Genomic DNA, 18288 nt, shown 5'->3' with positions numbered 1-18288 from the left:
TGACTTCAACTACGTAAATCATAGTTAAAATAAAATATTTAAATTCTTACAAAATATGATATAGTTGCACTTGCTGACGACTACAACCGTTTTTGTGTCGCTCGCCAAATGTACACCAATGCGTCTTTAAAAGTGAAGTAACTAGCACCTCTGACCAAAAACTGTATCTGGTGCATGAGGCAGATGTAGGTAATCTTTGACTATAAAACATTTAGGCTATAGAAAGCGGCTGCTGGCAAAGACGCTTTCTTTTCTAAAAATTCCACCTTAGTAACATACTGTATGTAGGACATCTGATATATGATGATTTGTAAAGTATTTTCCAAATTATATATATTTTTATTAATATAATATGATATATATGTATGGGTACCAGGCCGACAAGATGCGTCAATTCGATAATCTTGCTTCGAAGCAAATTTTTGATACGGCGCTTATTTTGGTAAGGTAAGCGTGCGTGCGAATCTTGTCTCTCAATTTGTTTAAATTACCGTGAACCAAGAAAGTGGCTACTTAAAAATTTACTCTATTTTACATTGATAAATGTGTTGCTGAATTATGTTATTTAAGGAAAAACATTAAGAGTTTGTTATTTTACTTGAAATCAATGTCTTTTATCCTAGTTCTTTTATAATAAAGGCATAGTTGATAGGCATTTGACGCAATTTTATTTATGGGCCAGCATAACCTCACGTTTGTGGGGTTGGTGCCCTTGCCCCCCGGCCTCCATGTTGGAAAAAGCGGTGACGTTTTTAATTGTATCTCCTAAAGTATCTATCGTACATACAATATGTAAATACACACTTTGTAGCAAATCCATGTGCCTACAATTATTTATTTGTGACTTTTTATCATAAATACAAAATTCAAAAAGTTATAAGCAAAAAAGTGAAAAAAAATAAAATTCTTTATACATATATTTTAACCTTAAATGAATGTTAAATAATGTATTTATAATTCTTGGCTATAAATAACCAACTTACAATTCATGTGACAACTTAAATATTGCATAATATTTTTGACGCCCCTCTTGTTAGTGTAGTGTATGAGTGCTACAGAGTACAGGCTACTGCTATGCTGTGAGCAGTTTGCTCCGATTCGCTGATAAATGTGCACTGGTCTATGGACTATATTGCTATACGGACTATACAATTTTATAAGTAAACAATGGATACCTTATTTTTCACTGTGAACGGAGAGCGGTGTGTTTTATGTAAGTTTATTTTTATAACCTTAAATAATATTAATGATATCGACAATAAGACGGGTACATAATGGAAAACGAGAGACACCTAAAAAGAAGGAAATACTTGATCAACATATTTCTAACAGTTTAAATGTTTCTTAAAAAGTTCTTTCAAGTTTCAAAGTTCATGTATGTAATACGATAAAGAATACAATCCCCTCCCATAGTTTAACTTTTATTAAAACAATAAAATATTTTGTTAAATAAAATAATTTTACCATTATAAACAATCACTGTTAAATTCGCTACAGATAAAATTCCCGTATGCTTTCTATAAACAACACTTCCTTTCCTCTTCCATGTCGATGCAGCTACTTATCTAATATCATATTCCAATCTACGATAAAATATAATATTGTACATACAAAGATACCTTATCTTGTCTGTGAATGGAATATTAGCCGTGACCTAACACGTCGCATTGTACAGTTAGATTACTGTTTACGACGATAACAAAATAACGAATAAGTTTTATTAGGTATTTATTTTTATTTCATTGTTAAGGTTTCTTGTATACCTTGACGATCGTCGTTCCAAAACAGCGTTTTCACCATAAAAACAAATGTACATTGTGAGTAAATGTTATGTTTACATAGTCATATAAATTAATTTTGTATGTAATTTGTCATGTAAACATGAGTATATGCTGATGATATCTTCTGTACTACACGCACAAATCAACTTGGCACCTCATGGCGATGGCGAGGTGCCTAGTTAACTTCAGCGTGTAAATGTATGCATTGAACATTCAATAGACTTCGGAATAAAAATGTATTAAATGCCGACTCGCAAACAACTTTAGTTTATATGTTTACCTTTGTACAAACATTAATCTCTTAAATATTAACACTTATATTGTTATATGCTTGTTAAATACAAAAATAATCTAGTCCGATTCGCAATAAATTACTCAAGTGAAAAAAATGGGGACAGAGGCCTAAGTGGACCCCTGTGGGTGGGTTCTCACAAATTTTTTCTACGTTAGTTACTTCGTGCTTTGCAGTATGTACCGCTTTTGGGTAAGGAACCGGATGTTTCCATTTGGATCTGTTCTTTACTTCGTTCACCCATTTCTCCTTTCAACTCTTTATTTGGACGGGAATCGAATTGTGTTAAACGCCAGAAGCACCATTATGGAACGAATATATCATTACTGCATGCGAAAACTCGTCTATCCAAGCGAACAATAATATTCCTGGTTGGTCTACATTTTAGCGGGCTCAGAAGTAACACCAGTTACGTCCCTCAATGACTATCTCCGTGACCACCTCGGCCTGTATGGCACCAAGGCCATGTGTCATGAAGGAGGCTGTGGCGCATGCGTGGTCTCTGTGTCCACCACTCATCCAGTCACCAAGGAAAAAAAGGAACTGGCAGTTAATTCTGTAAGTATAGTAGGAAAACGTAATCATTATTAGAAATAAAAGTAAAATGTATGTAATAAAATCTAGTAGGTATCTATTTTTTTTAAATTTGTAATTATAAGCGTGTACACACGGCCCTAAAATCAATCAGGCAGGTTCAATGATGGTGGGTATGAAACCGGCTCGTAGTACGAATCAGCCGTATGGATAGAAAAGCATCGATATTGACATCGATGTCAATGTCATAATCGAAAACCTAACATCGATGTTCGATTTATATCAAAAACCGACAATTTATTAGATATATTTTTATGTTCTTATTTAGTATTGACAATGGAATAAAATACAGTAAAATGGTTCGAGATTTATTAAGAAACAGAACAAATAATTACAAATTTCGATATTGTTTTACCAACTTACTGAATGAAAAGTAATGTTGATAAATGATCGATAAGTTAGTATTAGTAAGTTCGTATATTTCGCTTATTGTACACGTTTAACAAGATAATATAAAATTGGAGAAGATTTTTTTTCGGTCAAAATAATAATTTATAAAATACTTTGAAACATGAAGATTTGTAAATAAATTTCGCACACAGGCCCTCTATACAACCTCATTATAATGCAGCAAAATCATGTTATTGATTGTAACGTAAACAATTGTGGTACAGTATTTTATTCGAATTTAAAATATCTTATTTGTTTGAATTCACAAGTATAATTATGTATATAATGACTAAGAATCACAGTATAGTATTTGAATAATATAATGATCACACTAAATATACATAGATATCCCGTAAAAAACGCCAAGACTTCCAGGCGCCACTGTTTTGTCGCGCTTCAGACAGGACTTGTTACGTAATAGATATAATATCACTATGACTTAAGTATAACTATTGTTATACCTCGCACAAAGAATTAGTCTAGCTATTCAAAGGGGGAACGCTGCCAGTATCTTCGGAACCTTGCCTAAAGGGACTCCTTTTAACAATATTTTTTAATAATTAAATTTTAAGTTTAGTTATTAGGTATATTTTTATGTATTATGTCATTTGTTTTGAATAAACTATTGTTACTATATTAAAAGATTTGAAGAATTATAAAGAGCTGATCACGAAACTATAAATCACTTTACGTATTAGTACTTATTAATTAGATAGATTGGTACAAATAAAATCATTAAAATCCGGGCTAACTCTCTTCTAACCGGACTCTCATCCCTGAAGCCGTAGGTTCGGTCCCCGGCTGTGCACCGGGATCTCTCTCTATGTGCGCATTTAACATTCGCTCGAACTGTGAAGGAAAACATCGTGAACCGACATACCTTAGACCCAAAACTAAAAAACAAAAACTATAAACTAACAAATTATTATGAATCAGGTATAGAAATCTGATGCCCCGACCAAAAAATATTTTAACGCCATTGATTTTTTTTATTCAACCACAAAGCCAGGACAGTTGAAGCCACAATTGGTCAACATCAAATAAATTTCATAGAATCAATATTTATTCCATACTAACGATATATTATGTTCAATTTTTACTAGTGCTTAGTACACATCCTATCGTGTCACCAATGGGACATAACTACAATTGAAGGGCTCGGGAATCACAAAGATGGGTACCATCCCTTACAAAGGCGATTAGCTGAGTACAATGGTACGCAATGCGGGTATTGCACACCCGGGTGGATTATGAACATGCACAGGTACATATTACATTACAAAATCAATTATCTCTTCATTAACATTGAATTGTAATGTAACAATAACAGTGATTTGAAACGCAAGTAATATTTGGAAGATTAATTGAGCGGTATTGACTCATACTCAATGGAGCGGTAGGTATAATTTGATTTACCTACCGCTTTAATTACTTTTTTTTACATACGCTTCTTTAAATGCAAATTGGCACTACAAAGAATTGTTTTTAATTCTTTCGCAAGAGCTGACTTAGTTAGTGGAAACTACTTTTATGATAGCAATGTTTTAAATTACGTTAAATATGTCTTAAATTACTTTTTAGTCTTCAAAAAAGCTCAGGAGATCATTTAAGCAAAATACAAATAGATAGAGCATTCGGTGGTAATATGTGTAGATGCACTGGTTATAGACCAATTTTGGATGCTTTTAAAAGCTTCGCAAAACAAACTGAAAATGTTCAGGTACGTTTGTATTAAAAATCTTTGTTTATTTGACAAAGATACTTTCTGTTTATCGTTATTATATTAGAAATGAATTATTAAGATATTATTTATAGAAGATTATAAGATTTGTCTCAGCAAGTACCATGTTTGAGATTCATTTAAGCTTTATATAAAAGTTCTATAAAAAAAAGGTTGATTGTGTGTGTCTGGAACTTTTTTTTCTTTCATACCTTTTAAGTTACCGTCTCTTGAGAAATTTGTTTGAAATTCTAGTTTCAATTGCAAAGATTACTAGATCAGTTACATATTAAGAGCAAATTATACATTTATTTATGAAGCCTACAATTATATATTACAGGACCTAGAAGATCTTCACAAATTGAATTGTAAATCGACTTGCAAGAATAAATGTAATGACGACTGGTGTTTTATAGAATTAGATGTTATAAAAGAACTTCAACTTGGGTCAAATCGTTGGTTTAAGGTGTATACTATTGATGATATTTTTAAGGTAAATAAATTAAACAAATATTCATAAAAATTAAAACCCTATCATCTCTTTCTGAGTAGTGTTGGTTTCAGAGTGCTACTCTCATCCATAAGATCGTAAAATCGTCTGTTTACCAATGGACCATTTTTCTATTTTTAATTTTTAACATTCGGTCGAACGGTGAAGGAAAACATCGCGAGGAAACCAGCTTGTCGTAGACGACGGTGTCAGGCACAGGAGGCTGATCACCTACTTACCTATTAGATTGACATGTAACAGTCAGAACATATTATAGAAATCTCAGGCCCATACCTAAAAAGGTTGTGTCACTGAAAGTACCATTGATTTATTTATATATATTATTCTGTCGTCTCGTTCTGTCTTATTAGGTACTAGCAGACTCGGCCAAGCGTTGCTGTGGCTAAGGTTTTTGTTATATTACATAGTAGTAAATTAATCAAGGGAAACCGTAGGAGAACTTATGTGAAACGTTGGTACCACGACACGGACCTAAACTAAACTACCTCTAACTCAGCGCCATCTGTTAGAATTGTATCAAATAATAAACAAATGTTAATGTTATCGTAATTTTAGTAAGGATGCCTATTTTTTTTGAAAATGAAATATAGCCTATGTCACTCAGGAATGATGTAGCTTTCCAAAAGTGAAAGAATTTTTCAAATCTGCCAAGTAGTTTCGGAGCCTATTCAATTCATACAAACAAACAAAAAATCAAACCTTTCCTCTTTATAATATTAGTATAGATACAGATACCGGCAAACTTCTTGAACATTAAACAAGGGAGTGGAGGAAAATTTGCGCATCATATCGCAGCGCGGGACACATACGTCAACTGATTAACCAATCAGGCCATAGACACGTCACTCTCCCTCCCCCAGTGATATTTAAAAATCGCTTCTGCAAATACATTTGTTCAAGATGTTTACCGGTATCTCTATTATTTATTTATTTTAATGATTTCTCTACCGAATCTATATTTTGATAGACAGATAGATAGTTTGTGAAATAATAAATATATAATTCTAATTACAGAGTTGAACGAAATTTTGTATATTTTCAGGTTTTAAATAGAGAAGGTTGTGATTATCAACTGGTGGCGGGAAATACTGGAAAAGGTGTATTTTAAATATATTTAATTATTTTATATATATTTTTTTATAGAACAGGGGGCAAACGGGCAGGAGGCTCACCTGATGTTAAGTGTTACCGCCGCCCATGGACACTCTAAATGCCAGAGGGTTCGCGAGTGCGTTGCCGGCCTTAAATAATCTAATTTAAATTTAATTTAATCTCGGTACTGTTACCAAATAATCCGTTATAGTTTGATTAGTAAGCATACAAAATATACGAAAACAAGATGTCTACACAGACACCCATTATTAATGGGTGCGTTGCCGGCCTTTGAGAGAGACAAACTGTTCATAATTATACACTGTCGCTTGCCAAGTTTCACACCAATAAATTACATGGAAGCTGTTTTGCTCCTATCTAAGTACCGGTAAAAGCAATAATTCATTTGTTGACTCTCTTATTTAATTTTCAGGTGTTTATCCGAGCACAAAAGAACCAAGAATATACATTGATATATCATCTATTGATGCATTACAAGGTTTTTCTGTTGACGAAAATTTGATTATCGGTGCTGGGATGACCCTAACTGAATTTATAAATGTTTGTGATCGGAAATCGAAAATGAACGAAGACTTTTTATACTTGAAAGAATTTGTGAATCATTTGGAGCTGGTGGCACATGTGCCTGTTAGAAATGTACGTAACTAGTTCAGTTATTAAATAATTGACGTCTTGTAGTAGACTTATATATTTTACCAGAACATAATTCTTACGAAATTCATCACGCATGGTTTTGTAAACACTGAACCGTTTCAATTTAAAGGGAGGATTCTCGTACTGATAGTTCAGAAGGTGCCAGTAGCTAAAGTCGAGAAGTTGAATATAACTTTAGCATCGGAATAACTTCCTTAGAGTTTTTCAGGGTTTAATGAATTTACGGCTACAATTATCACAGTGATTGCAGTTGTAGATTATCGCTATAAGTTTTAATCACTCACAAACTTTAGTTTTTTTTCGATTAAACCTTTTTTTCTAATAACCCTTGAAAGCGTGTAAATTATTACGAAACGTTACGAGTATTAATATAAACATTAGACATAGACATATAATTTATTACAAACAAAAACACACAAAGATATAATGAGACAAATATATATTTTTTCCCTTTTCCCATTCGGTTCGTATCAAATATGTAACGCGTGTGTGCTGTGGCTGTATTATTCGTTATTTATTATATATAAAATATAATAATACAAAGGATTATTGTATATTTGGATTTTTATCCGATATATGATTAAATAGGATTTAAATGCAATATAACAACATAAATAACAATTTAAAAATCTCTAAACTCGACCCGGTAATTTCAGGTTGGCACAATTGGTGGAAATTTATCGTTGAAAAATAAACACCACGATTTTCCGTCAGATATTTTTCTCCTGTTCGAGACAGTTGGAGGCTGTGTAACTATAATTAGTAAGATAATGATTTTGAATGTTATATTTTGTATGTAATGAAATAATTCAATTGACCTATCCGCATTGCTTAATTAGCTGTTCAACTAACAGCCTACTCTAGTTTGACTGTGTCAGAAAGTGGAATTAAATTTTAATTAGCAGTCAACAGGACAGGCAAGTAATAAAACGTCATAGATCCAAGTCATTTGCCTAGCTGTTTGATCAACTGGCTGAACATATTTCAGGCCGCTAGTTAAACGGCGCCGTTTATTTAAAGGCTAGGCTTTTAATTGAACAGCTAATTAAGCTCATTTTGGCTTCATGTGTGCGATGATTGCTAACATTTGGTTTGCACTTGCAATTATTACATGTAACTTAACTTAACTAATGTAAGGTTACATAAATCACGTGGTTAAAAATATTTTTAGTGGATGTAAAAAAGGTGAAAACTGTTAAAAATATGAGAGATTTTATGACAATGGATATGACAAATAAAATAATCTTAAACATCAAATTACCTCCGTTATCGTCCAAGAATCTAATTCGGACTTACAAGGTATAGTAGCAATTTTGTAGTATCTGTGAAAAAATCAGTCTTTAAATATTAGTTCCGTAATAATACTAAATGTAATTACAAAATTTTTGCAGTTCAGTGTCAGACTATCGAATATACTGCAATTGATCAAATCGAGAAAAAGCTGCCAGCGTTAAAGGTCACACTGTCACTGGGACCAAACTTTTTAAATTTGGTCCTTGTGGTGTACTTTTAATTATTACTATGTAGGTTAAGAAAATTGTAAATACTAGTTATTAATTATAATTCCTTTACAGATAATGCCTCGTGGCCAAAATTCGCATGCCATTGTAAACGCTGGCTTTTTATTTCACATAAACGAAACGAACAAAGTAATATCATCAAACATTGTATTTGGTAATATGGGTCCAGATTTCATTCATGCAAAACAAACAGAGAATTTCTTGCAAGGGCGAGATATATTCAATGAAGAAGTCGTCAAGAGTGCTTTGCACACACTAGAAGAAGAATTGGCCCCAATAGAGAACCCTCCCGAACCCTCGCCGTTTTGTAGGAAGGCCATTGCTCTGGGGTTATTTTATAAGGTATTAAAGGGTTTTATCGCCTCAAAAGCTTAGTAAGCATCCAACAGACGTTGTCTTGTACACACGTCTTACATACCAAAATAAATCTAATAATGTAAATCATTCTCGACTCCACTTAAAAACACGAAAAAAGTAACTCTTTTAAATGGGTCTGTTGTGCCCAACTACCGCCAATTATTAAATAATCAATATAAAATCAAAATAAAATATGGTTTTGGTATAACAGTGAACCCCTTTTGCATCAAATTAAAAGAAATATATATCCAATAATAATAATTGATATACATAACACGGATTAATTTTAGGCTATATTATCTCTCAGTCCATCAGTAAACCCTCGCTTCAAATCAGGAGGTGACATATTATCACGGCCAGTATCTCATGGAACCCAGACATACGACACTGATAACACTTTGTGGCCCTTAAACCAGCCTGTCATGAAGCTGGAGGCTTTAGCACAGGTATTACTAATAATTTATTTATTTAAATAAAATCTTTTTGATTAATTGTAATATTTATCGTTAATCACTACCTACTGCTTTTAGTTATTATTTTCCATACGCCAAAGAAGTATAACTTCTAACGCGTGTACATGAGTATACACACTATTTTTTTATTTCTGTATGCAACAATTAAATGACTGAAAAAAGTGTTTTTATGCATAATTTTAAAAATTTACTCTTGTTCTAGTGTTCCGGGGAAGCTCGTTATGTTTCTGACAGATATAATTCACCTCGCGATGTCCACGTTGCCTTCGTATTGTCCACTATATGTCTTGGAGAAGTTGAGTCGTTTGATGCTACTGAAGCTTTGGTAAGTATTATATTAATAGATTTTTCGGAACCATCAGTTCGGTTTCAGACAACTTCCTATTTCCTAGCTCCAATAAAGGCCTCTTTCAGACCTTTCCATTCTGCCCTTATTTGCCCTACTTTTGAAAAAACCTTGCATGCAACCACTTTTATTTTAAGCTTTCCATCTCTTGTATTCTTCAACATTTTCCTTTTTAAATTCACTTCTTCCTGGCAAGGTGTGTCCCATCTATGTCCTATCGAATACTCTTTTAATGTCTTCTATTATTGTGGTTTTCCTTACCTACTTAACCGAATATATTACTAGCCTTGTCTTTTTGTTTATATTTAGTCATATATTTAAAAAAATGTATACTATTATATCAAAATCTAAAATGACACTTAAAGGACAGATGGTTTGAGTAATAGAAAGTATAAGAATATGCTAGTAATTTATTTATTTATTAGTAATCTCACAATTAACATACTAATTATAAAACAAAACACTTAGGTACTATACAAATCCAAAACATATTACATAGATAAACAATATAATAGATATATAGATAATATAACTTCAAAAATAGACAAAAAGAAAACTAAAATTTAACATTAAAAAACGACAATTAATACTTAATATTTAAAACTTAATTGTTACTGCTAAACAAAGTCTAAAATCAAAGAAATTTGAGTAATAATAATTGTAATAATATACTTCCTCCTCTTCCTTATCTTCAGAGACAATATCGGTTTAACGTTATATAATTATTCAAACGATTATTTTTAAATGTGAATAAGCATGTATTTTACAAATATTTCTAATTTAAAATGAATTTGCCTATTCCAGAAGTTATCAGGAGTCATAGCGTTTTATACCGCTAAAGACATTCCTGGTAGAAATTCCTTTACACCAACAGAAGTACCATGGACATCCGTAAATGAAGAAATATTTCCAGCTAAACAAATATCTTATTATGGTCAGCCAATCGCAATCATAGTAGCAAACAATCACAGAACGGCGGTGAAAGCGGCTGGAATTGTTAAAGTTACTTATAATAAATCGAACCAAAAGCCAATTTTAAATGTTAAAGATGCTTTGAAAGCAGCAGATAAGGAAAATCGAGTAAGTTCTAAAGACTCTTAAATTATGTTTATTATAATTGAGTGCTAATGCAATGCAAGCAGTATAGAGGCTTCAGTGTAGGTCTCTCATCCCTCAAGTCGAAGACCCAAAAATCTAGACACAGGTATTACCTACAATATTCTGCAGCAGGATTGCTAGTACACCTCTAATTCTCACATCGTGCATTCGTATCACGGCCGTGCATCAATGGAATTTTCTTCAACTCGATAAGGAAAACATCGTGAGGAATGAAAAATCACATAATAAATCCACGGCGTGTTCTCAAGCAAGCTCATAGGTTGTAGCGGCCAGTCGGCTCGATATCTTATGTATGTCTGCGAAATATCTATATTGATTTTCATCATTAGCAGGTTTAGTGAGTGTCATGTAAAGACAACAAAAGACACAAATATCCTACAATATTAAATTTAGATCAATTTTAACACTACAATTACACTTTTTAAATTATAATTCTTGATAATTCACAAAGTCACTAAAGACTAATAAGTATTTAATTTGACTTGAAATAAGTACGTTATTGAACGAATGTCTCTAAAATAAAACCCTCGATGGAAAGACGTTATTTATCTGACGAGGCAAGGCAGAATACGACATTTCACCCGTATCACCTCGACGTCCTTTCACAATTGACAAGCTTGCGAAGGCAGTTTTTGCCGCGCACCACCACTATGTGGAACCAGCTGCCCACTGATGTATTTCCGAACCAATTTGACTCAAGGCCTTCAAAAGAACATTCCAATTCTTAAAAGGCCGGCAACGCATTCGCGAGCCCTCTGGCATTATGAGTAACCTGCCCCCCGGTTCTATAAAAAAAGGGAATCCTGAATTCCACTATACTGATTTATACAATAAAAATTTAAGATCCGCGAGGAATCATCAATAAAACCAAAAGATAGAGGCACAGACGTCGTCCACACGATAAAAGGAACATACACAATCCCGGATCAATATCACTACACCATGGAGACTCAGAGCTGTACAGTGAGCAACACACGTCGCGGCCTCGTCGTACGGTCGGCAACACAGTGGATGGATTTAGTACAAACTGCCGTTGCGAAGTCTTTAAATTTACCTTTGAACAGGTGAGTAATGTAATGTCCTGTTACTTCGTTTCCATGGCTACCATCAAATATGTAGTAGGGTTGAAAAAATAACTATAATGTATGTGGACCATTATAATTCACTTTTAGAAAAAGATAAATTAATTCCTTATTTAAGATACATAGTGAATAAAGGACCAATATTATAGCCTTGACTCGTTTAAGCTATCGCGGAATATTGTTAAAACGAGTATTAAGAATATCCATAAACACCTTCACGTACTTACCCTCACTTGTACACCATCACACACACATCCTACTTAGTTAAATGTATTGAATAATTTTTATTGTTTGTTTTCTTTTATAGATTTTTTTAACTTTTTTGTCGTTAAATGTATTATGAGTTCCATATCTGGCTATAGTTTCAGTGAAATTGTTTGTATTGTACATAATGTATGATAGCTTACGAAATAATTAATATGTTGCTAGGCGCAATACTCGAAGACGGCTGGATAAATTCAAAGATTTTTTTTTAAAGATGAATGCACCATTTATCATTTTATTGTACTATTTACTTTGGTAAATAGTACAATAAAATGATAAATAGGTGCAGTAAATAAATCTGAAAAAAATATTAATTTTATTGTCTATACATATTTTAACTTAAAATAATGGAAATACTACACATATTGTGTTTTACGCTGGAAGTAGGAGAAAAATTGGCTAACAGGCGAAAATGCTTTTTATTTTTATGTATTTTTACTGAACAGCGGGCAAACGGGCAGGAGGCTCACCTGATGTTGATGAAGTGATACCGCCGCCCATGGGCATTCTCCATGACAGAGGGATTGCGAGTGCGTTGCCGGCCTTTTAAGAATTTGTACGTTCTTTTCTTGAAGGACTAGGCTATTTCTCTTAATCTTTAAACCGTCACAACTAGAAAATTTAAAATAAGTATGGATACATTTTTAATACAATCTTACAGCGTGACGGTAGAAGTGAGCAGAATTGGTGGTGGTTATGGGGGTAAAGCGTCACGGTCCTCGCTCATCGCGTGCGCTTGTGCCTTGGCCGCACACAAGCTAAACAGAACAGCCACACTTGTGCTCCCACTTACTCATAATATGGCTGCGATTGGGAAGCGACAAGCATGTTATGTTGAATATGAGGTTCGTTGTATTTACTATTTTTTTTATATAATAGGGCAGGAGCAATCGCATCAAACCGCCCTTACAACAAACGACAGCCGTAATACAATTTATGAAGATATAGACATTTTCCACCAGAGACCAAGGAAATATTTTAGGAAGCAGAAAGACTTTGACTTTATTATAAACAACTTTTTTTAAGTACAAAGTTGAAAGGTTGAGAGAGTTGAAAAGCAAGAATACACTAACATTAACAGGGTAACATCGGAGTAGAGGCCCATATTAATTTCCAAAAATTGACAATATTTTCAGTTAAGTTTTTCAATAAATAGTTTATTTTCAAACCAAGTAGATTTTTAACAAAAATATATAAAAAATAAAGTTGTTTATTTCTTGTCAGAGTTTAAAATATTTCTTTCTGAGGTCTCTGTTGTGGGGGCCCCTCTTTTGTTGCCCCGGTTGCCCTCTCCTAAAACTGGATTATAATTTATTTGAAAATAGGTTATTTTTAGGTAGCAACAAACAGTGAAGGGTTAATACAATACGCAAACTTATTATATTATTCAGACAACGGTTGTAACTTTAATGACACTGCAGCTGGCAACATCACAGATGTCATGTCCAACTTATACGATACCTCGCGGTGGGATGTCAAAGGCTACAGTGTGCTTACTGATAAAGCCAGTAATACCTGGTGTAGGGCTCCAGGTAAGATTAACTTGGTAGATTATTAAATAAAATATATTTATTTGGAATTATATGACTCATTCCATGTCATTAAATTTGAATCGGTAGGCACATCGGCAAAGAAGATAGAGGGCCGAGAGAAAAAGCCAGCGTAAAAAACTCTCGGTACCTACTCTTTTAAATTGCGAATCATGGAACAATAGTTAATAAAAGGGCCTAGTGTATAAACTAGGCCCTTTTATTAACTAAATATAGTTAACTTTATAGAAAGCGTTTTTATACAGCAATTTTTAACAAATGGGTTTTTATTAAAGTATTCGCCAAAAATTATGATTAACTTTATATAGACTAATACGGAGAAATTGCAGGCTACGTTTGTTGCGAGTACGCATTGTGCGTAAATTATATTAATAACTAAATATAATACTATTTTACAATTTAAATACTACATGCTACAATAACTGTTCTAAGTAACCTAAAGAACGAAGTACTTTCTTTTAATCTCGAAGTCTCGTCATTACTATCTTCCAGGGACGACAGAGGGCGCAGCCATCATGGAGCATATTATGGAGCGTATTGCATTCACAGTGAAAAAAGATTCCTTTGACGTGAAACTACTGCATATAAACAACAAAGACGTAAACGACATGATTAAGACATTCAAACTGGAAACTAAGTATGAGGAGCGTAAAGCTGAAATTGCAGCGTACAATACTGCTAATGCTTGGACTAAGAAGTCACTTAAAACATCCCTTATGTCGTTTCCTGTAGAATATGGTGTGAATTACCCAGTTACGATCTCAGTCTATCATGTCGATGGCACTATTCTAATATCCCATGGAGGTATTGAAATGGGACAAGGTATCAATACGAAGGTGGCTCAAGTCTGTGCCTACGCATTAAAGGTATACATAGTAATAGGTAATAATAATAGCTTTTGTTTTTTTTTATTTATATACAAAAGTATGACGCTAATATTATAACTGCCGATGGCTGTAAATGTGCTTAGCTGGTTAAAATTTAAAACTGCTTTTAAATCAAGAAGAGTATCACGCTTCTTTCTACAAATATACAATTAAAAATATATAGTTGTGGTAATTAATAACAGTGTTGTCGCTGACGACGACTGTCATCCCTGAGATCATAGGTTCGATCGCTGGCTGTGCACCACAACCTTTCTTTCTACGTGCACATTGAACATTCGCTCGAACGGTTAAGGAAAACATCGTGAAATTCAAAAAGTCGACGGCATGATACAGGCACAGCAAGATAATCAACTACTTGCCAATTAGATTGACAAATAAAACAGATTCAGAAATCTGAAGCCTAGACCTAAAACGGTTGTTGTCAGTGATTTCTTTATTTATTAATTGTGATATTACAGAATTATAATCAATTATATTCACTAATATATTTTAAAGATAATGAAATAATACTATATTTTAAAATTACAGGTACCTCTTAATATCGTCAAAGTAAAAGGCGCTGATAGCTTTATATCTCCAAATGCAATTGCCAGCAGTGGTAGCGTCACCAGTGAGTGTGTAGCCTTCGCTACGGTAAAGGCCTGTAAGGAATTGCTGGAAAGGCTGGAACCAGTGAAGCAGGAGATGAATGAACCAACTTGGCCGGAAGTTGTAAAGGCCGCGTTTGATAAAGGTATCAAACTACATTTAGATCTTTTTATCTACAGCTTTTAATATTTTAATAAGTGATTTTATTTATTTATATATAACACAAGCATGCACCAATGTATAAAACACACAAAACAAAAAAATACTTACCTGCATAATCATAAAAAAAAGCAATTGTACCATTTTAGCTAAAGTACTTTTCACAACGTAAACACTTTGACAGTAAGTGACTAAAGTGTACTTTTGTTTAAAAACTGATGTACTAAATAAAAAAAGAGTGGCGGAGAGTTTATTGCCAGTTCTTGTCTTCCGTTCTGCGCCCTTGATTTGAGAACTGGTAGTAAATTTAAAATTAGAAGCATTTAATTTATATTTCTTTTTTTGACGTTCATAAGTGTATTATGTTACCTACATGAATAAATGATTTTGAATTGAATTAATCACGAACCACAAAGTCACGTCTAACCAGTTAATACATTCATAATTTCAGGAATAAATCTCCAAGTAAGTGCATTGATGTCGAGTCTAGACTCGCTCAAATCCTACTCCGTCCACGGCATATGTTCGGCGGAAGTTATCATGGATGTACTGACGGGAACTCATCAGATTTTACGCGTAGACCTCACAGAAGATACGGGACAGAGTCTGAGCCCGGCATTGGACGTTGGCCAGGTAATGTTCTTGATTTGGATACTAGGATAGTAATGAGCATTAGTATTTACCTACTAAAACTACAAGATCTGGCTGCAGGATTAGTGCGCTCATGAATTATTTGCTAAAAACCATTTATATGTATATTTATAATCAGGAGAATGTATCTACCATGTTGCCTATCAAAATTTCGCCGCTAGTATTTTTAATTAAATTATTTTGAGTTAATTTCTGGGAAAACATTCCGTTTTCGAATGAAATCTCAACGTTAATTAATAAAGACAATACTTCTACAGATTGAAGGTGCCTTCATAATGGGCCTTGGTCTGTGGACATCAGAGCGTCTAGTCTATGCTCCATCCGGTCGACTTTTAACGGACCGAACCTGGAACTATAAGCCTCCAGGGGCTCTTGATATACCAGTGGACTTCAGGGTCAATTTTAAACGGAACTCGTATAATACTAATGGAGTTTTGAGGTCCAAAGGTTAGTTATGAAGACATTTAAATATTTTCGATTACGTCAAATTAATACCTTATTATGTATAATTATACATAATATATTAAAACCTTCTCGCACACAAAAAATAGTTTAATCTGAAGCACATATGGACTTATATGTCCTATTAAGGGCCGCATTAAGGGAAACACAACCGGGGCTACAGCGAAAGTGGGGGCCCACAATAAAGTCTTTAAAATATTGATTTTTCCGAAGTCTCTACTGTGAGGGTTCTTTTTGTGAAATCCCGGGGCCCTAGCCCTGGTCGCCCTCCCCTAAATCGAGCTCTGCTCACTTATAGAGGTTCACGCGTGAAAAATTACTGTCAATTATAGAGGTTTCATGTCCTATAGAGGTTTTATGAGGGAATAATGAGGGGGATACGGTAAATACTCTCATTAATAGAGGTTTTTTAATAAAATAAAATACGTTTATTTTGGACATAGGATCATCATAGTATCACTTATTCCACGTCATTAAATTCGAGCCTGTTGGCATCCCTACTCATCGGCAAAGAAGACAGAGGGTGTTGGCCGAGAGAAAAAGCCGGCTTTACTCGAGTTCCGAATGTGTTATGATGTACTGTTATAAGTTTTATGTTAATACATATTGTAGTCTGTCGCTAAGCGCAAAATAATCTTCTAGAAATCAATAATCATTACCGATATCGCAATCCTTCGAGACAGTGGTTAGACTAGATGCTTCTATTAGGTTGAAGAAACAGTACATTATCCTACATCCATAATATAATTAAACGGTATAACAATCTTTCACAGCAACGGGTGAGCCGGCTTTATTACTATCAGTGGTGATCACTCACGCCCTCCAAGAGATTGTTACTGAAGCAGTGAAGGAATATGGTACTATGGAACCCGAGTGGATACACGTTGGTGAGTTATGGGTTATTTCTGTTGTACTACTTGTCCTTTACAAGGTCTGCCTTTTACCGAATACGACTTACCTCATGTCGGGCCATTATTACTATCGGGAAGGGTTTTTAATAATGCAGGTGGTAGATTGTGCTACATCCTACTTCGCAAGGGGGTGTTTAGGCCCGTTCAGGGCATATGCCCCTTTCGGGTCGTGTCTAATTTTCGTAACCTGTTAAGTGTTAATACGGGGCGGTACCGGGGCGGTCTTTATAGCCCTTAACCATAGATGGAGGCTATAGCGCGCGGAGAGACGTTATCTCTACTCACTGGTGGATAAAATTATTGTTGCATCCTGACCTCCTTCCTTCCCCTCGCGAGGGGGTGTTTAGGCCCGTTTGGGGCACATGCCCCCTTCGGGGGGCGTATTGTGTTTGCGACCTGCTAATACAGATCGGTATGGGTGCGGGCTATATAGCCCTTGATGGTTGTAGTGCGTGGGGAGACGTTGCTGAGAGTTAAAGTTGCTTAGCATAGCTGCGATTCAATGCAACATTATAGCGCGATTTAGATCATGAGACGAAAATCGTAACGCCATCTAACGTACATTATAAAACCTGATACTATCTCAGTATCTTTAAATAGATGGCGCGCAAATATGTTTCAATGAAATTTATAAATTTTGTTACAGATACACCATACTGCGTTGAGAATATACTGCAAGGAATATCGCCTAATATAAGGCATTATAAATTAAACTAATGGTTGTTGTATGGATATTATTATTTTAGGTACCTCAATTAAAATATGTTACAAACAATATTTAAGTGAAAAATAATTTTATTTTGCGATATTAACATAATCATATATTAACATTGCTACAATTTTATTTATACCTATTAAATAGAT

General features: G+C 34.0%; 1 protein-coding gene across 1 annotated transcript; it reads left to right on the top strand.

The window, feature by feature from the left end:
• The first annotated feature begins 1035 nt into the window (after positions 1-1035).
• On the top strand, positions 1036-18252 carry LOC110991712 (indole-3-acetaldehyde oxidase). The gene is made up of 22 exons (XM_022257177.2): positions 1036-1213; positions 2462-2631; positions 4161-4321; positions 4639-4777; positions 5118-5270; positions 6331-6385; positions 6814-7037; positions 7712-7814; positions 8227-8354; positions 8630-8917; positions 9223-9378; positions 9608-9730; positions 10556-10831; positions 11714-11934; positions 12878-13061; positions 13553-13748; positions 14259-14632; positions 15182-15386; positions 15852-16033; positions 16309-16498; positions 17287-17400; positions 18071-18252. The coding sequence occupies exons 1-22, from the start codon at positions 1168-1170 to the stop codon at positions 18139-18141; spliced, it is 3759 nt and encodes a 1252-aa protein (XP_022112869.2). The 5' UTR covers positions 1036-1167; the 3' UTR covers positions 18142-18252.
• Positions 18253-18288: the final 36 nt, after the last annotated feature.

The sequence above is a fragment of the Pieris rapae genome, chromosome 6 (genome assembly GCF_905147795.1).
Source record: "Pieris rapae chromosome 6, ilPieRapa1.1, whole genome shotgun sequence".
Taxonomy (NCBI): Eukaryota; Metazoa; Arthropoda; class Insecta; order Lepidoptera; family Pieridae; genus Pieris; species Pieris rapae.
The sequence above is the reverse complement of the archived record's forward strand: the minus strand, read 5'-3'. Positions and strand labels throughout refer to the sequence as shown.